General features: G+C 24.6%; 1 protein-coding gene across 2 annotated transcripts in view; it reads right to left on the minus strand.

Moving 5' to 3' along the window:
• LOC122507572 (discoidin domain-containing receptor 2) overlaps positions 1 to 27,002 on the minus strand; it is a 256,292-nt gene that overhangs the window by 18,580 nt on the left and 210,710 nt on the right. For both annotated transcript variants that reach the window (XM_043620369.1, XM_043620373.1), the window contains one exon: positions 6,125 to 6,350. In XM_043620369.1, the coding sequence (XP_043476304.1) occupies positions 6,125 to 6,350 (226 nt within the window). The remainder of the gene's footprint in view (positions 1 to 6,124; positions 6,351 to 27,002) is intronic.

Genomic DNA, 27,002 nt, shown 5'->3' on the forward strand with positions numbered 1-27,002 from the left:
CTCACGTGTAATATAAATCTGCTGCAGATCTAAATGTTCCCATGTTTTCAGTATGTACACACGGACTTTTGCCAGAGATCAGGAATTATCAGTTTAATGGATTTCCGTTGTTCCATTCGAGTTCGCGGAGAGGGAATATAATTTATTCATGAACAAATATCAAGCTAAAAAGTTTTAAATCCTTCAGCGCATTAATGTATATATACAGTTTCATAGATATGTAATAAATGGAAATTTTTCAAACCAATTGAATAATTAATATTGCGGGACAATTTTATTTCAAGTATTTCTTTTATGTTAGCCAATTTTTTTTTTTTTTTGCGAAAGAAAATAAAAAAAAATATAGTTTTAAATAATAGAAAAAAATAATTTTGAAATGTTGATAAATTGATTTTTTTGATGTTTACAATGAAAATCGACCTTGATTAAATAATTTAATGACTGATGAAAATTAATAGTCGGATTTCCTGAGAGGACTTACAGTTTGGTATTACAATTTCAACCCCGGCTATCCAAAGGTAAACTTAGTCCTTAAAGTTTCTCTAGTACAAAACCATCCATGATGATACCGCATCACGAGAGAAGAGCCAAGAAGGATGAAGCTTCTAACAAGTTTTGATGTTATACTAGGACACGTAAGATCCCTAATAATAAAAGGATATCAACTAAAAGCTTTCAAAATATTAAATAAACCAAATTTCAGAAATTAGTTTTAATTTACGTATATTTTAAAATAATAAACGACCGCATACAAAGTTTCTGAATTATTTCAAAATTATTAAATTAGAGTAATTATTAAAAAGTTTTGAAAATAATATAGAAATAATTTAAAAAGTTTATTTTGTTCCATATTCGCTAAAAAAAAAGAGGAATGAAAAGAAACTTTATCAGAAAGTTTTTAGAATGAATTTTTTATCACATAATTATTCACTAGATTTTTCGAAACGAACTTTCAAACATTTTGTTCACTAATAATAATAAATCACTAATTTTTAAACACGTCATTTTTCATTCACTGAATAATTGAACGTATTCGAATATTTTTTGCTACATTATTCAAAAGCGACGGAAGTTATTTTTAATCGAATTAATATAATATTTCACATCACTTATTATTCACTGAATCTTATACAAATTTTGGAAAATTCATGTAATTCTTGATTACAATTTCTTGAAATAAAAAATGAATGAAAAAAAATTTTTGAACAAAAAATCTATTCATTGAAATGAAAAGTTGTTCTTGTCTGAATTAAGCTCAAATTGAACAAAAAAAAAAAAACAGATAATAGAAATTACCCATTAAATTAAGAAACTAAATATGTTCACTATAGAATTCACGAAAGAAAACAAAAATCACTTTAAAATTCTCTGAATTAAGAAAGTAAAATATTTTTAAAACAAAAAGTGAGAAAACGGGTTATTTATTCATTCAACTTTTTTTTGTTAAATCATTAGTTAAATTTAAATATTCTCTGAAACATTAAACACAAAGACAAAAAATTTCCACTACGTGTATATTGGAAATTCATTCAAGAATGATAAATTCCTTTACAATCACAAATTCAAAATAAAATAAATAAATAAATGAAAAACTGAAAAAACAAGAAAAGACAACCAAAAAAATAGAAAACAAAGAGACTGAAAAGAATTCAAAAATTAATGAAATAAATGAAAAAATGAAAAAATAAGAAAAGACAATTAAAAAAATATAAAATATAGAGACTGAAAAGAATTAAAAAATTAACGAGGTGAATTAATTTTTAAATACATACATATAACTATTTATATCTCATTTCCAATAAAATTCAGACAATATGAATTAATAAATAGTTTCATTTTCATTTCCAAGTATAATGTAGTCTAGAAAAACAATGTTTTTAATAATAATAATAATATAATAAAAAAGGTAATCGATTAATTGAATCAAGTAAATTTTTTTCAGAGTATTTTTTCTATTATCTAAAATTTTAACTGAAATTCATTTTTAAATCAATTTTTATTAGAAAATTCTACTAAAATTCAATTATTTAAATACAAAAATAAACAATTTATTGAATATTTGAATGTTTCTTAAAATTCAATTCCCATAAAAAATTTTATAAAAAAATTTCTAAATAATTGAATCCTTAAGAAAAATTTTATTATTTTTAAACAATATTTAATTTTTGCAAATAATATTATTACTCTTGAAAATTATTTGAATTTCTGCAATAATTTGTAACTTTTCCAAAATTAAATTTTTTGTTGTGTTTTTGACTAAAAATTCGCACTCTAATGCTTATAATATTCAAGTATAATCTAAAATTTTAAGTAAAAGTCATTTTTAAATCAATTTTTATTAGAAAATTCTACGAGAATTAATTTATCTAAATTAATAAATAAATAATTTATTGAACAATTGAATGCATTTTAAAATTGAATTCTCATAAAGAATTTTGAACAAATTTTTAAATAATTGAATTCTTTTGATGAATTTTAATAAAATTTTGAAGAATAAATATATTTTTCGAGGAATTCGATTAAAATCGTATTTATTAGAAAATAATTCTACTAGAATTCAATTATTTAAATACAAAAAAACAATTTATTGAATATATGCATGTTTCTTAAAATTGAATTCTCGTAAAGAATTTTATCAATAAATTTTTAAATAATTGAATTCTTTTGGAAAATTTTATTAAAATAGTAGATATTGAAAATCATTGAATTCAGAAAATTTTTTGAAAATAATTGAACTTAGTAGAAGAATTTAGTTATTTTTAAAGATAATTGAAATATTGACGAGAATTTAAAAACAATTTTGAACTTAATTGAATTTTTGCTGAAAAAACTTTTATTAAGAATTTTGTAAATAAACCAATTCTTATTTGAAGAAAATAATTATAATTGTATGAAAATTAAATGAATGATTATTAAAAAATTTTATCAGAATTATTTTAAAAAGTTTGATTTATCTTTCAGAGAATTTTATAAAATTTTTCTTTTTTAAATAATTCACTTCTTTCAAACAATTTTTTGAAAATTGTATTTCAAACAATTGAATTTCTGTGAAAACTTTATTATTTATTATGAAAATAATTTAATTATTGCGAAGAATTTTACAAAAAAAATTGTAAATAATTGAATCCCTGTGAAATTTTTATTATTTAATGAAAATAATTAAAGGTTTGCGTAGAATTTTATTAAATTTTTTTTTAATAATTGAATTATTTTGGAAAATTTTTTTAAAATAGTAGATATTAAAAATCATTGAATACAGGAAAATTTTTGAAAATAATTAACATTTTGCCAAGAATTTCATTAAAGTTTTTGAAAATAATTGAACTTAATAGAAAAATTTAATTATTTCTAAAGATAATTGAAATTTTGACGAGAATTTTTTTTAATATTTGTAAATAATTGAATTTCAACAAGGAATTTTATACTTTTGTGAATAATTGAATTTCTCCAATCATTTATAATTTCTCTAAAATTTTCCAAATTATATTCGACAATTTACGAACTTTTCTTGTTTTCTCAATTAAATTATGGACTTTAAGTATCTTTTTTTAAAAGAATTGACTTTTACGGACTTTAAGCAAATTTACGGACCTATACGGGATTTACGGACCTACTTCGAGCCCTGCCTAGTATCCGTTGCGATGGTGATAATTTCCATAGCAACCGTTACTATGTTAATGGTTATCATATGCCAACTGTTACTATGATAATGGTTATCACATCAAAATTATAATAAATAAATTATTATAATTATAATAAATAAATTATTATTTCTAATTTTTTAAATTTTCAGTTCTTATAAAAAAATCCTAAAAAATCCCAGCAAATTTTTAGAAATATCCGTGGAGATTAAGATTGGTTTTATTATTTACTCATTTTTTATTCTTTTAGGCTACGAAACACTAAGATTGCTTCTCTTACTGATTTTTTGAAATAGTTGAATTTTTAAGGAACTTTCGCAAGAAATATTAAAAATAATTGAATTAAAGTTTTTAGTTTAAATTTCTCGAAAATAATTGAATTGAAATCTTGAAAATAATTTTTGAGAGTTTTTCTTTTTTGAGGGGGAATTTTTTTTTATGAAAAAAGTGGTCACACTGTAATGGTTTAATTTTAACGTTATCGATATGATTTGTACACTGGAAAAAAAAATTCTTAATTTAAGAATATATACTAAAAAAAGGTGTCCAGGATATTCCTCACTTAAATTAAGTGGGAAATATTCTTACTATAAGAATATATTCTCATTGTAAGAATATTTACACTTAATTTAAGTGGGGAATATCCTGGGCACATTTTTTATAGTACATATTCTTAACCCTAGAAGGAGTACGTTAATTTCTCACCCTCTAAGGAGTAATTGGGGTGTCCCGACACCCCACGCTTTAAACTTTTTTTATAAGGTTTATATTTGACGTAAAAAAATTAATTATAATGAATTGATTGGTTTTTTAGTAAGGAATACAATAATATTATTCATATTTTGATAAATTTAAAAAATTTTGAAAAAAACTATAAAAACCCAAAAAACACCAAAAAATTGCAAAATTGACTTTTTTCACAAAAAACGTTGTAGTTTCTTAAAAATTTGACTAATTTAAAAACTATTTTAGGTTTTTAAAGTTAAATAGATACACTTTTAGGGGAAAAAATTAGTTTTTGTATTACTTCCAAAAAACATAATTATTTGAACATCTGAAGTGAAAGAAATTAAAGACAATTGACGAATAGTGAAAATCATAAAAATGAACTATAAAATGGACTTAAACAATTAATATTTACTAAAAATGGTGTTATAAATTAAAAATTTTGCAAACTTAATATATCTGAATATATTAACATTAAAATTAATAACTTATGAAATGATTTTGTAAATTAATATTTAATCAAAGTTTTAATTAACAATTCTTAATACCTCTAATATATGTTAAAATATTATTAACAATATAGAATTTATAATTTAAATTTGACTGTCATATACTACATTTTTCTGTATTAGAATTTAATTTCTGACTGTAGAGAGAGCACAGAAATGTTTAATAAATCTTCACTCAAATTTCATAAGTTGTTACAAATACAGAATGTCTATTTTTCATAAAAATAGAATTTTTGTATAAAAATGTTCCTTTTTTATAAAATACAACTTTTTCATGCATAACCTATCAATTTATACTTTATCAGATGATTTGAACTGATTAAAAACGATTTTTTAAAAAAATTCGAATTTACTTATCTTGACAATTTTTCTAACGTTAGGGAGCAACTGGGGTGTCCAGACACCCCAGACGTATTTTAACAGGAGATAAGAGCTCTTCCTAGAGCAAAACTTTTGGCGGCACATACAGGTGTCAAAAGATAGAGGTTCAAACTAAATTATTAACGGGTTTTGAGCGTAAAAAAATTATTGGTTAAGCTTTGGAAATACTTTGAATTTTGCTTGGGGTGTCCAGACACCTCAGTTACACTGTAAAAAGAAAGGTACTAATTTAGTACCAAAATTGGTACTAAATCGTAATTTGGTTCTATTTTAGTACCGAAATCAGCTCTAATTTAGAACTTTTTTTTATAGTGTACTCCTTCTAGGGTTAAATTAAGAATATTTTTTTTTCAGTGTACTATCAGTATCGAAATGTTTCAATTTAAGAAAATCTAATGACTATGCAGAAAAAAGGATAATCTAATTTTAAGAAGCGCCTACTTAAATAGGAGCCAAGAATATTCCCTACTTAAATTAAGTGGGAATACTTACAATAACAACATCAATCTTATTGTAAGAATATTTCCTACTTAATTTATGTGGGGCCACTTAATTTAAGTAGAGAATATTTTTGGCTCCTATTTAAGTATGCGCTTCTTAAAATTATATTAAAACCGTTTTTTCTGTGATAGAAAACTAATTTCCCATTAAAAACTATTTGTCTATTATAAACTTTGAACGCATTATATACACGAATAGGTTAAAAGTGGGAGTAGGGTAAAGTCTCTCCCTCGTAAGTTAGCATCCGGTTCCTGGGTTCCGAAATGCCGGAAACAGCAACGCGGCATTGTTGTCTAAAGTCGACGCGTCGGACTTTACTGCTTCGTATAACCTAGTGTATAGTGTGTTTACGTTAGGGGCACCTACCAGCAGTATACTCGGAGGTAGTTTTGTGAAGCTGCGGAGTTGTTGTAGTCATACTACTGCCTGTTGTTGATGTGATGCTGCTGCTATTGGTGGTGGTGGTGGTGGTACTACTGCCGCTTGTTGTAGTAGTGGTGGTGGTGGTGGTACTTCCATAGGCAGTGGGACGATATTGGGGCGGTAGCGGGGGGCAAATTGGTCCCTTGTCCTCGCTCTCCTCCACTGAAACCTGCCAAATATGGAGCGCGTTATCGTTAATGCATGTGACATTTATGTGCACACCCTAGCGTGTTATAGAGCAGATCACGCGGGCCAAAATGGAACACAGGTCGACCGCGCATTCACAGTCGATGAATGCAGTGAGCGACCTGCTTCATATTAACAGCCTCTGATACGATAAACGTTCTCACATTTGCTACATGTTTCATATATATACATATATATATATACCATATGTATATTCTTTTCCCGGAATTCAATGTCCATCTGAAGCCAATAACAGTTGCAAAATTGCAAACCGTATAGGTACCCAATATTAAATTTTTCAATCCCAATTTTTTTCGATTTTTACAAATCCCCCCTCTTTTTTTCCACTGCAAATACAAAGTCTTAAAGTTCTAACAGCTCAAACATGTTTTTTGTTTCAACTCATTTTAGGGCTCAAAATAAAAAAAAGACAATTTTAGGTCTTAACCCTTTTAGGACCAAATTTTTTCTTAAAAAATCGCGATCTTTGATTTTTAAGCAAACTTTTTAGGAAAAGTTTTTGAAGAATTTTTTATTTGAAGACCAGTATCTGTCATACGAAATTTTTCAGACTATGTGAAAATTATTGTTTCAATATTCAGTTTTGAAAATTAAGAAATTTATGCACGAGTTAGTAAAAAAATGTTCATGTTGCCTGAAGGCAACACTGGTCCTTAAAGGGTTAAAATCAGTTTTCTAATCAGAAATTTAGTCAATATTAAAAAATTTGTAAATAATTGAAATTTTGTGAAATTAAATTAAAAATAAATGATTTTCAAAAGCATTTCTTCAAAATTTTTTAAAAATTCAATTCTCATGAATTTGAATTGCAAAATTTAAGAATTATTTTTGAATAGTTTACAAAAATTCTTTTTTAAAATTTAATTATTTTTATAAAATTTTACTTAATTTCTATTATGTTATTTTTTAAATAAAAAAAGAATCCTTTATTTTTCTTTGTGAGGTATCACACATTTTTGAACTGTATAAATAAAAAGTTTTTGAAAAATTTTAAATTTTGTTAATTTTTTTATTAAAATGAATTGATTTTCTTAAAATATTTGACTAAAAATTTTTGAAAATCAATTTTTAATTAAGAATTTTAAGGGGTCGTTCACAAACTACGTCACACTCCTAGGGGTGGGGGGGTGTCCAGCTGTGTGTGACGAAGTGTGGAAAAAAATTTTTTTTGTATGTAAAAAATGTGACGAAGGGGGGGGGGGTAAAAATCAGTCCAAAAAAGCGTGACGTAGTTTGTGAATGACCCCTAAGGGCCTTTGAACCATTTTGACGTCACGGTTTTAGAACACATGCTTTGCACAAATTGTGACGTCATAATGGTTCAAATGCCCTTAATTGCAAATTTTGAAAATAATTGAATTCTTAAAAATTAAAATTAAAAATATTCAGATGAAAATTTGATTAAAAAATTATATTGAAATATTTTTTAAGAATTAATTTAAGAATTAATTTAAGAATTAATTTAAAAATTAATTTATTAAAAATTAAAAATACTTTTTAAAAGTAATTCTTAGAATTAGTAAAAATACTTACCAATTTGAATTACTGACTGACTTTTTGCTTTTGAATTAGTAAATTTTATTAATAAATTAGGGAACTTTCACAAATTATGTCACGTTTTTGGGGGTAGGGGGAGGGTCTCTACTAAAATCTCGAAAAATTGCGTGACATCATTTATTTAATAACTATTTATTTGTAAAAGTTACTAACGTTACTAATAAATTAGTAAAATTTACTAACTTTACTAATAAATTAGTAAAATTTACTAACTTTACTAATAAATTAGTCAAATTTACTAAATTTACTAATAAAGTAGTAAAAGTTTCTAACTTTACTAATAGCTTAGTAAAAGTTACTATTTATTAGTAAAATTTACTAATTCAAATGCTTTATTCAAGAGAGTACTTACTTACTAACCAAATGACTTACTTTTTTACATACTTTACACTTACTAAACCCTTATAATCATTAAAACGAGTTAAATGAGTAAAATAAGGTTAAAATGTTTATGTTTAAGGGTTAAAAGGTTAAAGATTTTAAATGCAAAAGGGTTAAAAGTTAAAAAAGTTGATAAATAAAGGGTTAAGTCTAAATTATAAACCACTGGCAAGAGGAAATACACCAAATGCACTCTAGATTTTGTCACCAGACAAAATTGACTCGTCAAGTGACTCATTTCCAGGGGATGGAAATTGAAAGATAAAGTAGGTTTAACAGTGTGAAAAGGGTAATGTGTTTCATGGAACAAGAGTTGGAGGATCTAAAATGTTAGGAAGCTCCCTGACTATGAATGCATTCAACATTTATTTTCCCCCAGCAGCACACACACACACATACACAAACGTAAGCACACATTTTACAATGTTGAAAGCGCGTTCTCTATATTACAAGATTCGTAACACCCTTCTACTTTCATCTAATGTAGCATAAAATACAAGAGATCCGTAAAACAGGAGCTTTATTGGTAACATGGTAGGTCCCCCTTATCTTTGCGACACTTTAGCGGTTTATCGCTTTCCTCGAGTGAAGTGGAGCACATCCCACGCCTCGCCGGAGATCGACCGACACTGAACATCAGGAAATTAACAGTTTCATAACAAACAATTTACACGTGATAAGAGAACCACCCAGCACATACCTTCATGATTATATATACATACACACACAGAGTCAAGATGGGCTTGCAAAACCGGTTATAATATCCATCGATTTTTCAACACCCACTAAACCCTCAAGGGAATAAGAGAATGTTAATTTCCGTTTAGGGTGCCTTTTCGAGTGCCCGGAGCCTCGTTTGAGATGCTGCAGCTCGTTTAGATAAGATAACCACTTAGCCATCAGGATTCAACTCGAATCTTATCTCCCGAGGTTATTCTCCACTAAGTTTGCTTCCTTTGGTTCTTCGTTTTTTTCACGGTTTTTTTTTTTTTATTTTTACTTTATATGCTTTTAGATTTCTTTCAAGATTTTGTTACTTTGGTCACTTTTTTTCCTTTTCGTTTAAAGAAAAGTTTTGTAGATGAAATTTTCTTTTTTTGATAAAGTGGAATAAAAGCCTTGGAGAGAGAGAGAGAGAGGGAAGGGGGGTTAATTAAAAAAAATTTATTTAGACAAATTAAATTAATTATAAAATAATAAAATCTGCAGTCAATTTAAATTAATTTAAATAAAAATAAAACTAATTTCATTCTTAAGTAGATACATTTTTGTTTTTGATAAAGTGGAACAACTTTCGTTCCACCACTACGGGGGAGGGGGGATAATTAAAATATTAATTTAGATCAAATAATTAAAATTAATATTAAAATTATTGAAGTCGACGGTCAATTTAATTATTTTAAATAAAAATAAATCTAATCTAAATATTAATTAGATCAATTTTTTTTATAAAGTGGAACGAAAGTCTTAAACTTTGGGAAAAGAGGGGGGGGGGTTTAATTAAAACTATTTATTTAGATAAATTAAATTAATTTACTAATAAAATAATGAAGTTTGTAATGAATTTAATTAATTTAAATAAAAATAAAATTCATTAAAATTTTAATTAGAAGAATTTTTTTCGATAAACTAAGTCTTAGGCTTTGGGGAGAGAGGGGGGGGATAATTAAAAATATTAATATTGAAGTACGTCGAATAAATTCGCAATTGCCGAATAAATAACTAAGTAGGTAGTTTTAGTTTTTAATAATTTTTTTCATATTTTTCAAAAATAGTTTTTAAAAACTAGTTTAAAAAATAATTTACAAAAATAATTAATAAAAAATAATTTATAAAACAATAGTTTTTGGACTGTAATGGCCAGTCTGTATGTGTCGACGTTTGTATGACAAATACTTGGTAGCTCCACTTGGAGCAGTTTGCCTATATATTCGCTTATACTACTTAGAGACAGTGGCTGACATAAATGTGGTTATACTACTTAGCCGTCTACCTTCACTCGACAGATTTAATATTGACTCTACTACTTTGAATCGAAAATTGACACTACTCTTCACTAAATTATTAATAAATGTAATTTTTAAAAAAAAATAATAAACGTAATTTTTTCTTCCTATTTCGAGTAGTGAGCTTTTTTCAAAATTGAATTTTATTACTAGAAAATTAGAGTATTTTTTGAAAAATAAAATTGAGGCTATAAGAAAGTAATTAAAAAACTGGTAAAATAAAAAGAGTAGAAAATTATTCTTTTTGATTCTGAATTTCTATATATAGAAATAAAAATGTAGAAATCTAAAAATTTTCATGTAGAAATTCCTTATTTTCTTAAGTAGAAAAAAAATGTTAAAAGTCAGAACAAAATGGTAGAAAATTAGAACAACGAAGTAAAATAGTAGAAATAAAAATGTAGAAAAATGAATAAAAACGAAAAAAATTATTTTTTTGTTTCTAATGATTTTAATTAGAAATAAACAAGTAAAAAAATAAAAGTACAAAAGTAGAAAATTTCAAACAAAAAGATAAAAAATCGGAAAAAAAAGTTAAAAACAAAAAATAGAAAATTGAAATTAGAAAATTAGAAATAAATAATAAAATAGTAGAAATAAAAATGTAGAAAATTTATAAATACGGAAATTTTTAATCTTCATAATCAGAATTTTAAAAAAAAGTAGAAAAGTAAAAGTAAGAAAATAGAAAATCAAAAGCAAAACAATAAAAAAGTAAAAATAGAAAATTAAAAACAAAAAAATGAAAACGAAAAAGTAGAAATAAAAAATTAGAAATCTAAAAATTTTAATGTAGAAAATTAGAAACAAAGAAAAAAAATAATTTTTTCTTTCTGAATTTTTTTAAGTAGAAATAAAAATGTAGAAAGTCAGAACAGAAACGTAGAAAATTCGAAACAACAAAGTAAAATAGTAGAAATAAAAATGTTGAAAATTAATAAAAACAAAAATTTTTAATCTTCTTAATTATAATTTTAAAAAAGTAGAAAAGTAAAAGTAAGAAAATAGAAAATCAAAAGCAAAAAAATAAAAAAGTAGAAATAAAAAATGTAGGAAATTAATAAAAACGAAAAAAACTTTTTTTTTATTTCTAATTAAGAAAATTATTAGAAATAGAAACTAAAAATGTAAAAAAAGGAAAAATAATTAAAATTATTAGAAATAAAGTATAAATATTAATAAATATTCAATTAACTTTTTTTTAGTTTTACTAGAAATAAAAAAAAATAAAAAAGTGTAAATTAAAAGCAAAAAAGAAAGAAATAGAAAAGAAATAAGTAGGAAAGAATAAAATTGAACCAAAATATAAAATTGAATATAAAAAAAAAATAATAAAAAGAGGTAATAAAATAAAAGTGACATAAAATAAATTCAAGTAAATACACTAAAATTCTAGAAACATTTTTGAATAAAGTGATGAGTACATATAACGTTCATTGAATAAATGTACACAGAAACATTGAATATAACCAACAGATGTGAACTAGAACCCCTGCAATATAAATTTTGGACCTCTACTTGTGAGCATCATATTCCATGTATTAAAATTAACAATTCTGCTACAATACGTTTTACGACTCGAGAGAGGAAACAATAGAATTTCCTCTATAATTTTACTGTTTGTCGTTTCCTACCTCGGAACACCGAATTGCTATTTCGACTTGTTTATTAACAGTGTGTTTGTCACACAAACTGCCACAATATTATTTTTTGCCTTTTTTTTTACATTTTATACTTTTTAAAAAACGAAAAGAAAAAAAAATTACAATTTTTGCAACGAAAAAATTTACTTTGACTGTATATATATATATACTCTAACTTTATTTGGGCGATAGGGTTCATATATCAATCACTCGGAACAAAATCCATCCCTTTTTTTTTTTTTTTTGAAAAGGGAAAGAGAGGTCTTTTGACCATTTTCAATGCTTGTCTTCTCCAATCTACTTTTATCAGACTAGAGTTTGTTTTATTGTCAGATTGAATCTAAGACGTATAAGTGCCTTTTCTTTTGAAAATGAATTGACAGGTGGTTTCATTGAAGAAATTGACACTTTGGTTTTTTCTATTTTTTAGGGGGGAGAGGGGTTTCTTTTCTAAAATGGAAAATTGGATTAATTCTTTCTCTTTGAGGATTTTTTAATTCTTCCTTCTTGAGATTTTATTTATAATTACTTTTTTCGATTGCTCTCTTTTAGAGAAAAACTTGGTGGTAGCAAATTAATTTATCCTTTAATTGGAAAGTAAAAATATATTTTTGATATTTTTCTTGCTGACTGAAAAATTTTATTATTTTTAGCAGTTTTTAATAAATATATTTATTATTATTAATTGTATATTTGTTTATTATATATTTATTATTAGGGGAACATAGTCAGGGTTGGACCACAGCTATTTTTTAAAAAAGAACATTAGCGCCACCTATGCGTGGGAGTGACTCAATTGCCTAAATCTATTTTTTAAAAAAAAGTTATAAACAAAGTTCAAAAAAGTTGTACTACCCAGACAATATTCCCCTATTTTATAATACTTATTATATTTGTTATATTTATTATATTTATATATATATATATAATTAATTTACTTTTTTATTTTATTACTAGTAATATATTAAAAGACTGCAAATATTTCTTTTAAAAAAAAGTGGAAATTTATCACGAATGATCACTCAAAGAAAGTATTGTCATAAATTTTCAGTTCCCCGGAGGTCGAAGTTCGCATATAATCAATGACAAGGCTCGAAAGCTCATTAGCACTTTCTAGTCTTGGGGCTCTGTTAGTTTGTGAACGTCTGACAGCAAACTGAAAACGTGCAATGAAATACGAACTTCTCGTCATATAGTAATGTGTGCTAATTAGTACCTTTCACTTTTTTTTTCCTCAAAAATTTATATATTAACAGGTCTGAGAAAAAATTTATTATCATCACATTTTATAACTAATTAACAACCAGATGGAGCTTTCCTTTAATTTAATATTTATCTTTTCAAAATTGTAAAAATAAAAGTCAGAAGAATTTTCCAAATATTTACAGAGTATAAAATTAAATTACCTACAATTATCAAAATTTTATTATTTTAATTTATCTATTTTTTTATGTACTGCGTTTATAAAATTTATACTAAATCAGGGTTGCCACAAAAATCTAATTTTGTTTTTCATCATTTCAATTAAATTCTTATTTTCTAGAACTGTTAACTAAAATTCTTCTTTAAATCAAATATTTTTAAAAATTTTTTAAAAAAGTTCTTTGAGAATTTTCAAATCCATTTATATATAATTAAATTTTACGAAACTTCATCGATTATTCGGAAATAATTCCATTAAATATACATTAAATAATAAAAACTATAAATAATTTTAAAAAAATTCAAATAAACTTTTTCAAAAGAATTAATTCAAATTAATTAATTAAGAATTAATTTAAAAGAATTAATTCCACAGAATTAATTCCACAGAATTGTTAGTTAAAAGCATGAAAAATTCAAATTTTCAAAGATTTTGATTTGAAACCTTGAAAATGTTAACTAAAATTGATTTTTAAATAAATTTTTATTAAAACAATCTACGAGAATTCAATTATTTTTATATAAGAAGAAATAGTTTATTGAATAATTGAATGTTTCTTAAAAATGAATTCTTACAAAGAAATTTTATTAACAAATTTCTAAATAATTAAATCAATTAACATTAATTAATTAATTAATTCTACAAAATTGTTAGGTGAAAGTATAAAAAAATTCAGATTTTCAATGATTTTAAATTAAAAAACTTCTCAAAATTCAATTATTTTTAAAATAAAAATTATATTTTTCGAGGAATTCAAAAATTGTATTAAAAATAATTGAAATTCTGCGATGATTGTTATTATATTTGAAAATAATTGAATTCCTAAACAGAATTTTATTATTTATGAAAATAATTGAATCTCTGTAAAAAATGTTAATATGTATGAGAATAATTAAATCCCTGTGAAAAAATTTTATTATTTATGAAAATAATAGAATTCTTGTAGAGGTGTGCAAAATTCGAATCGAATTATCTCCGATTCGAATTTTCTGTTTTCGAGTCGATTAATGTTCGGTTTGACTCGGTTAAATGCACACCTCTAAATTCTTGCGAAGAAATTTATAAAAAATTTGTAAATAATTGAATTCTTTTAAAAATTTTTATTAAAATATGTAGTTGATATTGCAAATCATTAAACAAAAATCATTCAACTGAGAATAATTTTTTAAAATAATTGAAATTTTGTCTAGAATTTTATTAAATCTTTTTGAAAATAATTGAATTTTAGAGAAGAATATTTTATTAATTATAAATTTAATAGAAATTTTTATGAGAATTTTTACAAAATTTTTTAACAGAATGGAATTTTTGAGAACAATTTTATTACTTTTGAAATTTAATTGAAATTTTGCAATCATTTCTAACTTCTCAAAAATTCAATTGTTTTTACTGTTTTTAACTAAATTTCTTCTACAAATCTATTATTTTTAATAATTAATTAAATGCCTATAAATTAAGAAATTAACTAATTTCAGAAGAATTTAAATTATTAAAATTTTTCAAAAATCTAAGCTCTTCAAAATTTCTAATTAAATTCATTGAAAATTTAAGTTTTATAACATTTCAAATTAAAAACTTACGAAATTGAATTATTTTAATAAAAATTGTAAATATAGAACTCTTTTAAACCATTCACATAGTGACAATGACTGTTCCGGTTGAGCCCTTTTCAAAACTCGCAATTAAATTATTTTCCGAATATTTTTGCAAAAAAAAAAATCACATTAAACTCTAAAAAAAACTGACTCAAGCTCAAAAATAGGTCAATTTCGTCCCACGTGAAGCGCAGATCGAGGGAAGTGTGAAAAATTAAAATCGAAAAATTTCGATTATTATTTTTCGTTAAAAAGTTTGCCGAGGGTTTCTTTTTCTTTTCTTTTTTCTAAAAAATCTACAGGTTTATGAATGTAAAACTTAAAGAAGCTGGTCAGCCTGAAATATCCATCTCAGCAGAAATTTTTCCCCCTTGCAAAAATCTAGCTCTCGAGTATAAAAGTTTTTCCCTTTCCCCTCAGTAAAAAAATAAGAGTATAGCGTGAAACTTTTGCTTAATACAGCAGAAAACTCTTATATACGTAATTGAAATGTTATTTTTTAATTTTGAAGATCCTTGGATACTTATATGGATAGGAAGGGCGAGAAGGATGGAAGTGGAAGGGGGTTGAAAGGGGTGGGAGGGGGGTTGAAAGGAAGATTGAAGGACCATGTTGCCATTGTAAAGTTGTTGCGAATTATATCAAAGCGATTTTCGTCTTGATGAGAAATTGCTTTCACTTAAATGTATACATATATAATTCGTTCACCACACATGAAGGGAGACATGGCGAATATGTATATGCCATGAATTTGCGGTAGATTACCGCGGAAATCGGAGTGTGTTGCTTTAAATTAAAGTAATCTGTTTTCCTTGTGCTTGGTGTCTCCCTCTCTCTCTCTCTCTCTCTCTCCTTTATACCCCCCCCTTCCCCCTGCTAGAATGTTGAATGAGCCTAGGGGGCAAAGTCGGTAATCGCATTAGTTCACTTTGCGCGCATGTCCTTCATCGAGGCTCAACTTGTACCCATATCACTGCCATGTGTATCACATTAAGCAATCTCACTAGATATGATTCCTTTACATTTACTGTTACATTTTATTCAAATTGAAGAGAAAATAACGAAATTGTATTTCATTTGTTATACTATTTTTATATTATACTTATTATATTAATTGTTACATTATAACTTTATTCGATAATTTAATATTTTAATTTTTTTTTTCATTTTAATTTTCTATAATTTTAATAGGGTATAAATAATTATATGCAATTTTGATTATAAATATTTAATGGGGCGTATACGTGTAGCGAAGAAAAGAACCTAGGAAGCAAAATCTTACAGGTTATGTTTCATAACTTTTTGAATAAAGGATTTGGTTTTAATTTTGTAAAATAGAAAATAATTTTTATTCGATAATTTAAATGTAATAAGGCTCAAACATAACTAGTTTGAATTGAGAATTAACCTTTTTTTGCCTTTTTACGAAAAGTACAACAAACATAATCAAGATTTTGCTTCTTAGGTTCCTTTCTTCAACATGCTAGTTGCCAACGACAGTTACTAGAAGCATAGTGCGCTTGCGCCACTCTGACCCTCTCACTGGTAGAAAAGAGCGTGCTTTTTTGAAATTCTTTAATTTATAAGTCTATATTTACATTTTCAAAAATTAAAATATGTAAATTCTTAATTTAAAAAATTTTAGAATTATAAATAAATAAAATAATAATTATTATTATTATTAATTAAAATAAATAAAATTTTCTTTTTTAAGAATTTAAGTAATATTTCATATAAATATTAAATATAGAACGTCCTGGAAGGACAGGAGGTTGGACGTTCTATCATTAAACTTAAGGTAATTTAATAAAATTAATTTTGATTAGCAAAAAAAAATTATAGATTGTAATGGGTTTTTATTGAACAATTAAATATTTATAACTTTTTAATAATATAATATAAATAAACAATAAAAAAACAATGAAAAAAAAATATTTTGAAAATAAGACAACAAAATATTCTTTAATAAAAAATAAAATTTCAAAAGAAATATCTAGCTCTGAATAAACGAGACCACGTGTTTAGTTCCGCAGCAATCTCAATTTCAACTTAACAATGTACAAATAAAATACAAATAAATAATAATAAAAAAGAAAATTTTAATTAGGAAAATCGGGTAACATTGTCAACACGTGAATGGACAAGAGACTAAAAGAAGGAAACTTTCCAATTACAAATATAATAAATCATTATTTAACAATTTATAAAATGCTAATAAAGAAAATAATAAAATTGTAACTAATAAAATCAAAAGAAAAAGACCAGCCACGAGGTCGACTGAGTCAAATTATTTTACATTATTAATAATGTTAAATATAAAATTTTAATTGGTGAAATTTGGTAACTTCGACAACATGTGGTTGAACAAGAAACCAAAAAAGGAAAATTCCCAATTGCTAATTAAAATTATAATTTATAAATCATTTTTTAATAGTTTACAGAATTTTAATAAAGAAATTAATGAAATTAGGTCAAAATTGTAACTAATAAAATTAAGAGAAAAAGATCTCTTGGTCAACCACGAGGCCGACTATATGAGTAAAAAATTATTTTACATTAATAATAAAATTTTTAACAATTCTTTTAAATTAAAAACTTACGAAAATATCGAGAAAAGATCAAAAATTGTCCAAATCTTCTTGCAGGGTAAACCGAAAGACAGGAAACAAAATGGAATAATAAAATAAAATTAAAAAAACTTTTAATATAAACTTGAAGCACTAATTAATTTTTCGTATTGTTTTCGTAAAATAGGGGTCGATTCAACGCAAAGGCAGGATCCGAAAAGGACGATGATAACGATGATTGACAGCATGATACCTAACTATCCCCTCTCCGTTTCCCCCGCCGGTAGCCCACAAGTATCTTGTAATCCTACGCCAAAATAAGGAGCGTAGTCACTGGAAAAGTGGGCGGGGCGATTTCAAAATAGTCCCGTGAGGGAAAGTAGTTCTCCCACCATGCCAAAAGCGGCCCGGAACTTTAATTGCGGTTTTCCTTTATATAAATGACTTTGTTTACAAAAATATAAATTTTTTAAATATTAACATTATTAATTTTTTATTATCATATTCAAATTCCGTATTTTCTTAAGATTATAGTTTAATTATTATTGTCAATACAATTTTAATTTTTAATTTAATTCAATTATTTTAAAAAGAAATATATTATTACAATTCGTCTCAAGAATTCAATTATTTTTAAAAGTAATCAAATTCACCGAAGACATTCAATTATAGTCTAAAGTTTAAAAAAATTCTCGTAAACATTTCAATTATCTTTATAAATAATAAAATTCTTTTTCAGAATTCAATTATTTTCAAAAATTTTTAATAAAATTCTTTGGTAAAATTTCAATTATTTTCAGAAACTTTTCTCAATTCAATCAAATTTTTTACAGAGATTCAATTATTTATTAAAATTTTTCAAAAGAATTTTAATTATTTAAGAAATTTTTTGATAAAATTTTTTATCAGAATTTAATTTTGAGAAACATTCGATTATTCAGTAAATTATTTATTTTTGTATAATTAAATAATTTAATTTTTGTAAAATTTTCTAATAAAAATTGATTTCAATATGGATTTCAGTTAAAATCTTAAATAATAATTGAATATTAAACTCTAAATTTGAATTAGTAAAAATGGTTTCTAATTTGAATTAGTGACTGACTTTTTGCTTTAGAATAAGCAGATTTTACTAATAAATAGTCGTTTCTACTAAATTTAACAGTTAATTTATAATTCAATTTATTGAATTTTAGAAGTAATATTGAATTTTCAAAAGCTTTCAACTTATAATCTATGAAAGTTTAATTTTTTCATATTTTTAACTGAAAATTGTGTAGATTTAATTTTTTTTAAAAAGTTCAATGGAACTTTTGAAATTATTTAAAGTTTTTATTTTCTAATATATATTTGATTGAAAAATTCCCGAATAATCTATGAAATTTCGTAAAATTGAATTGTAAACAAAAGAATTTGAAAGTTTTCAAAGAAATTTTTCAAAAATTATTAAAACTAATTAATTTAAAGAAGAGTTTTAGTTAAAAATAATTGAATTGAAATGATAAAAATAAATTTTATGAAGTGACAGTAACAATATTCTTATAATATAAAATAATTATTTTATCATTCGGTCATCTTTAATAATTAATTAATTATTATAAAACATGAAGATATCGATTGCTCCGAGTCGAAGACTCGGAGTGATCGATTTCCTCATGTTTTATAACAATTTTTTTTAAATTGTTTAATTTCAAATAGATAATAATAATCATTAAATATTTATTTAAAAGAGAAGTAATAGAATATTTTTCTGAGTAATAATTTTTAAACTGAATCAAAATATTTTTTAGAGTAAAGGAAAAGTAACAATTTTGTCTAGAATTCAAGGGAAAGTCAGGGAAAAACAAAATTATATTTTTGTTGTCAACAAATGTAGTTTTAAAAACCTTGAAAAGTTACGTTTTTTAATCTGGAAAACCTGGAAAAGTCAGGGAATTTGAAATGAGCAAAAGCGTGGCAACCCTGTAAACCTTCTTTTCATAATTTAACTCTTCTTGTTATTTAACTGTATTGAAAAAAATTTGAATATGATAGTAAAAAACTAAAAATGTTAATGTTTAAAAAAATTATATTTTGTTAAAAAAAAGTCATTAAGGAAAAGTATTTTTTTCTTACATTTAAATATATATTAAAAACTTTAAAATAATAACAGGTTTCTTAAGCTTTTATCAATGAGAGATTTATATCAGCGCAAGCGCAGTTGTTTTTAGTGACGTTCATTAACATCTACGCCGACACGTCACAAAAAATTAATAGTAATTTGAATTACATATAATTAATAAATAATTTTATAATTTCAATTTAATCAAATAATTAAAAAAGTTTCCATTCCAAAATTATTTTCGAAATTGTTAAATATTTAATAATTATGTTTTTCCTTCCAAAAGTCTTCATTAACAAAACTATCGTTTCACATAATGGTGGAAAGAAAAAAAATCCACTGAACCGTTTTACATTACCGACAAACTTCAACTTAATTTATGAAATTTTCCACTAGATTACTTGTAGCATTTTTCAAAAAAAAAAAAAAAAAGGTAAAACCTTCGAGTGCAGATATAAGAAATCTGTCTTGAGTAATTTAAGTAAATAAATCGTGGAAAAATTGCTCAGAATATATTTTTTGATAAATTGGCGTCTCTCTCTCTCTCTCCCTCTCACTCTTGAAAAATTAATGTTTTAACATTAGTTTTTTTATTTTCATTATTTTTTTTGGTTTGTAGATTGTAAAACATAAACTCAGTGGGAAAATTTCTGGTTATGACCTTTGTCATGAAGAACATTAAAAAAAAAGAATGGAAGAAAATTTCTCTTGATATATGACACAAGCATTTCCCCCTAGTGAATTTTCATGTTGAGAAAAACATAAGATAAAAACTTGACTTTTTTAATAACAGAAATGTAGAGCGATAAATAATAATAAAGGCCCTTGGAATTGATTTGAAATTTTTATTATCGTAAAGTTGCAAAAGTAAAATTACCGTTTAGAAAATGAATAATTTTAAGTTCAAGTATTGTTAAAGGAATAATAATAATAATAATAAAAATAATAATAATTTTATAATAACTTAAAAGTATAATTATCCCTTTAACATTATATTATTTAATAGTAGTGGTAAATTTTTAATTACATTAAAAAAAAATTAAAAGCTTACAGTTAAATAAGTAATTGAAACAGAATGAAAATTGGGTTAAATTCATTATAAATTTAGCGTGTAAAATTATAATTATTTTTGTATCGTAACTGTTGAGAGCTCACTGGTAAAATTGAAAATTCAATAATGAGAAGAAAATTAATAATTAAAATACGTACATTTCTCCTTTTTGTTTCATTTTCAATAATTAATGAAAATTCTACTAAGGGAATATTTAAAAATTAAAATTCGAAAGTTATTTCAAATAAACCTTTTTTAAGAATTAAAATTTCTCTCCAAACTATTAAATAGATTTAAATAAATCTCAGATGGATTTTTTTTTTATTTTAATTTTTAATTCAACCCCTAAAATATCGATAGTAAATCTTTGGTATTGCACTCAAGAGGTAAATTAAATTAAAAAAATTGTTTTGTTTTATGAACTTTTTAGATTTTAGTTTTTTAAATACTTATTAAAAAAAGATATAGAAGTGAAATAAAAGGAAAAAAATTTCGCACCTATAGGGTATCGAACCTACGTGAATTTTAGACACTAAGCAAGAGAATTACCACGCAGCTACGATGACATGTTTTATCCACTACTACTTTTTTACTGTCAGCTCTATGCTTTTATTTTTTTTCCTCTATAAAAAAAACCTCTTTTTTCTTTGGAGCGCAAAAGGGAATCACATTTCCCATGAAGAATCGAATTTACAAAAAAAGAAGAGAAGGGAAAAAAAATATGGGTGAAAATTGAGTCGAGATCAAGTGGTTGAAAGTTTGTTCGATATTCGCCACTAGAGAGCTGGAGCTTTGCAAGTTTGTTAGGGATAAAGGTTTTGTAGTGGCTCTTTCGAGTCATGTCAGAGATTGGGTCACTTTAGTACAGGTTGTTAGTGGGATGATGATACAAGTGGCAGGTGGCTAATGCAACGAGCATCAAAATGAGAGGATGAGACCCTGTTTATTCTTGATGAATGATGACGATAGTGCACGTCTTCTTGGTACTTTGAACAATAACCCCCCCACCTCCGCCCACCACTTCCAATGCACCGGCACTTTAATTAAGTGAAGTCAGCTCACTTATTCTTTTTCCTCTTTCCTTGATATTCGATAGCCAGTAGAAACTATTGAGAAAGCTCTTCTTCTTCTCTTAAGAAATTCCTATTTCTCTAAATCCTTTGTTATAAAGTTTTGAAAATTTTTGAAGATGTACGGAACATTTTTTCAATAGGAGGGAATAATTTGGAAGCTTAAAAAAACTTGGACTGTTTAGTTGTCGCAACATTTCACTACAATTTTCGCAAACTTGTCAGAAAACCTAAAAATATTTTGTAACTAATTTTATTAAAAATAAACCGAGTATTCTTCATTCAGGGTTTTGTAGTTCTTAAAAAGAGCTTGAAGAAAAGAGAGAGAAAAATATTGTCAATTTTCTCTCTGACCATGAAGTTTGTGGTCCTTTATTTATTTATCGTCAAGAGAAGAGTAAGAGATCGAGGTGGGGAAAAAACGTCAAGTTGAAATATTGTACGGTTCACGAGTTATCAAGCCGACTTCTGACAAACAAACTAAAAAAAATAAGATACTTTTTTCCACTTCTCAATTTTTATTCTTATATTCGAAAATTAATTAATTAATTATATCACATTTTTAGTATAAAATGCAACTCATTTCGATTTTCAGAGTGCAAAAAATTACTAAAGGCAAATATTTCAAAACTTATTTTTGAATTATTTTTCTAATTAAATTTTTGAAATATACAATTAAACAGATTTTGAATAATTGAAATCATGCAAACTTTAATTGAAAAGAATTAATTTTTTTCAAGTATTTTATTAAAATTTTTTAAGATCAACTTTTAAAGAATTTTAATTGTAAATTTTGAAAACAATTGTATTCTCGAAAATTTTAATGAAAATAAAATTGTATAATTATATATTGTATTGTGTAAATTTAAAAATGAAAATCAATGAAAATTAGCTTCTAAAAATTATATTGAAATATTATTGAAAAATGTAATTCTTAGAATTTTTTTAAATTAAATGATTTTCAATATTTTCAGTTACATATTTTCGAAAATATTCAAATATAAGTAAAAAAAAATAATACAAACATGTAATTTTTTTACAATTATTTTTAACATTTTGAAGAAAACAATCATGGTCAAAATGTTTAATTAAAATTCATCAAAAAATTAATCGGTTTTCTTTAAATTATACAAAAATTCTTTTAAGAATTTAAATTATTTTCGAGAAATCACATTACAATATTTTTTAAAAACTAATTCTTAGAAGTGTTTTATCATAATTTTGTAAGATTCAATTATCTTCGAATAAAGTAAATAATAAAATTTATAAAAATTTACTTTTTTGGACTTCTTAAAATTTAGGAGAAATCATGTTCATATTTATAATTAAACTTTAGTTTAAAAATTAAATTAAAATTAAAGTAAATTTAAAATTCTTCATAATTTGATTATTTTTTTGTATAATTTTCAAAAATTCAATTATTTTTAGAAGATTATACCTACCAAATTTCAACTATTTTTAAAAGATAATTAATTTAATTAATTAATTAAATTTATTTGTAAATATGATTCGGATAATTGCTAACTTCTTTTACCTTTAATATTTTTAAAAGATTTTATCAAATTTCAGTTATTTGGAAATTTTATTATAATTTTTAGTAATTATAATAATATAGGTAATAACCTTAATTTAGAGAAGAAGTTTACTTATAAAAATAGAAAATAATTGAATTTTGGAAGGGAAGTTGTAATTATTAGAAATTATTAAATTTCAGAAGATGTTAAATTCAAATTGTTAAAATTTTATTTTCCATTGGAAAACAAATAAGTATTTAAATATTTATTTATCAAAAATTATTCAAGTTTTTAATAATTGAATTTAGAAATCAGTGGAAGTTCAGGAAAATAAAAAATAAAAGTTTTCTGACAACATTAAATTAAATAATCGACTAAAGCGACTTTTTTCGCGCCTTAAAGTCGATCCAAGGCCTAAATTAAAAATAGAATCAATTTCTCAAAACAAAAATTAAAAAATAAAATTATTTTTCAAAACAAAAATTAAAAATAAAATTAATTTCTCAAAACAAAAATTAAAAATAAAATTATTTTTCAAAACGAAATAGAATTAATTTGTCATAACGAAAATTAAAAATAAAATCATATCACAAAGAATTATTCTATAAAAAAATTCTTATAAAACGAAACACTAAGAAGCTACTTCTCGTCAAAAAGGACAGACTTATGAATAGCTTTTCACTTGAAACGCACCATGATAACGCTTTGAAGACACCGAGTCTCGGGCTACTATTGTGTCAAGTCCTTTTTCTCAAAAGAGAAGAACTCCACTCTTTCTGTACCGAAAAATTAATTATACCCATCTGTATAGTTGAAGTAGAAAACGAGTAGTGGGTGGAGGGAGGGCGGGTGGGTGGTGGTGGTGGAAAAAAAGAGCATAACTCCAAGAGATAGAAATGGGGTCTGACAAAATGTCGACAAGTGTTTACCGTCAGTGTCGTTACAAACCAGATTAATAGCTAGGTAAGCTTCGTTTCGTGGCAATGAACCTTTTCGTTTTAACCCTTGACGAAGCGGAAGGTTGTAATTAACGTCAGAGTTTAACGACGCGAAGCATCGTTGAGAAACTCCGGGGAAAATTGTTTGTATTGCCCCCCTGTCACATTGTCGAATCATCGTCTAATTCTCTCAATTCTCTTCAATTTCAAATGGAAAATTAAATTTCAAAAAAATTCTTTTCTTTGAAAATTTACAACGAAAATTCTAAGGGGTCTACCATAAATTACCTATGGCTACTCCCCCCACCCCCTTATAGCCTTACGTAATTTATGGTTGTATTCTATTTTCAAATTTTAATTTCTTTTGTTCTAAGGGGCCTTACGTTATTCATGATTGTTTTCTATTTTTAAATTTTAATTTCTTTTGTTCTAAGGGGTCATACATAAATTACGTAAGACTATAAGGGGGGAGGGTTGTTGTTTTCTATTTTAAAATTTTTATTTCTTTAAATTACGTTAGACTATAAGGGGAGAGGGGCCCCCTTTAAGTCTTACGTAATTTGCAGGCTTTGTACTCGATAATAAATTTTTAAAAAGTAGCAAATTCATACAAGAAATGTAATTAAAATTGAATTAAAAATAATTATTACACTCTAAGAAACAAATTAAATCAAATTTTTTTAAATAATTGAATTTTCTCGAAGAATTAAATTTTTGTCCCCGAACTTTAATATAGTTTTTAAAATAATTACATTCTTGAGAAGAAGTTTTAAAAAATCTTTTTAAAGAAAATTTTTTTTTTAATTTTATGAAAATTGTGTTTTAAATAATTGAATTTCTTTGAAAATTGTATATTATATATGAAAATAATTGAATTCTTCAAAAAAAATCTTATTAAAATTATATTGAAAACATTTCAGAATTTCAGAATGAAAAGAATTTCATTAAAAATTTCTAAAATAATTGAATTCTTTCAAATCATTTTATTAAAATTTTTAAGAATAGTTGCATTTTTCGCACAATTTATTTAAAACTGTATTAAAAATAATTGGAATCCTGCGATGATTTTTAATATTTATAAAAATATAATTGAATTCTTGCAACGATTAATAATTGAATTCCTGAGAAGAATTTTATTATTTATAAAAATAATTGAATTCTGTCGAGGAATTTTATAAAAATCTTTTTAAAAAAATGATTTTTAGAAAAAAATTTTATGAAAAATTGTGTTTTAAATAATTGAATTTCTTTAAAAATTGTTTTATTATTTATGAAAATAATTGAATTCTTTCAAAAAAATATTTATTAAAATTATATTGAAAACAATTCAATTATTATAAAGAATTTCATTAAAATTATTTAAAATAGTTGAATTCTTTCAAATAATTGTATTAAAATTTTTAATAATAGTTGCATTTCTCGCGCAATTAATTTAAAATTGTATAAAAATAATTGAATTCTAGCAACGATTATTATTAAAATTAAAAAAAAATAATTGAATTCTTGCGAAGAATTTTATAAAAATCTATTTTAAATCATTGATTTTTTTTCAAAAAATATTAGGAAAATTCTGTTTTAAATAATTGAATTTCTGTGAAAATTTTTTTATTTATGAAAATAATTGAATGTTTCCGAAGAATTTTATAAACATTTGTTTTTGAATTATTCAATTCTTTTGGTAAATTTTTTATTAAAATAGCAGATATTAAAAATCATTGAATTGTGAAGAGATTTTGAAAATAATTGAATAGTTTTAAAGAATTTTCTTAAATTTTTTAAAAATTTTTCCAATAACTTTATTTAAATTTTTTAAAATCTTTTTTTTAATTCAACTGTTTTGTTTTGTTTTGTTTGTTTTTCAAGTCGTGCAAATTCTCAAACATGAAAAAAGTAGTTTTTAGTGTAACAAATAAAAAAAAGTATCCAAATAGTAGCAAATCGTAAAAAAGGTAGTAAATAGTAGTTTGTGGTGGTTTTATGAAATTTTAATTTCTTTTGTTCTAAGAGGACATCCAAAAATTATGTAAAGCCATAAGCATAGAGTTATTAGAATAGAGTGCGCGAGTTATACCTTTTACCGTGAGAGGCATTCTTAGGCGCATAGAAAGAGACAAAAGCATGAAAGTAGACCCCTTTTCTTACCTTGTTTATTGGCGCATGTGCAAGAATGAAAGTTTTTGGTTAGGTTTTTGTCTAAAAGATCGCATGAAAAATTGTTTTAAATATTATAAATGTTTTATTTTAATTTTAAATTTATTTTAAATTATTTATTTGTCATGTAAATAAAAGAAAAATATAATTGCAAGCAAGCAACAGTTGTTTCGATGCATCAGCTGTTTCACTATCGCGCATGCGTTATTAGAGAAAGAAAGGAAAGGGGTCTTCTTTTCGTATGGCTGTCTCCGTCTATGCGCCTAAGAAACATTTTGGTCGCTTGCGCACTCTATTCTAATAACTCTATGGCCATAAGGGAGCAGAGGGGGTTGTTTTCTATTTTTAAATTAATTTTTTTTGTTTTAAGGGGTCATCCATAAAGTACGTAAGGATACAAAGGGGGGATTGTTTTAAATTTTTATTTCTTTTGTTTTAAGGTTTCATCCATAAAGTACGTAAGGCTACAAGAAGGGGGAGGGGAGTCTACTTATCAATAGAAAAAAAGGCGCTAATGTAACCCCAAGGGTGGAAGGGGGGGGGGGTTAAAATCTCTAAAAATCACCTTACGTAATTTATGAATAGCCCCTAAATTGCTGGATATTTCTGACAAAGAA

The sequence above is a fragment of the Leptopilina heterotoma genome, unplaced genomic scaffold (genome assembly GCF_015476425.1).
Source record: "Leptopilina heterotoma isolate Lh14 unplaced genomic scaffold, ASM1547642v1 Lhet_114, whole genome shotgun sequence".
NCBI lineage: Eukaryota > Metazoa > Arthropoda > Insecta > Hymenoptera > Figitidae > Leptopilina > Leptopilina heterotoma.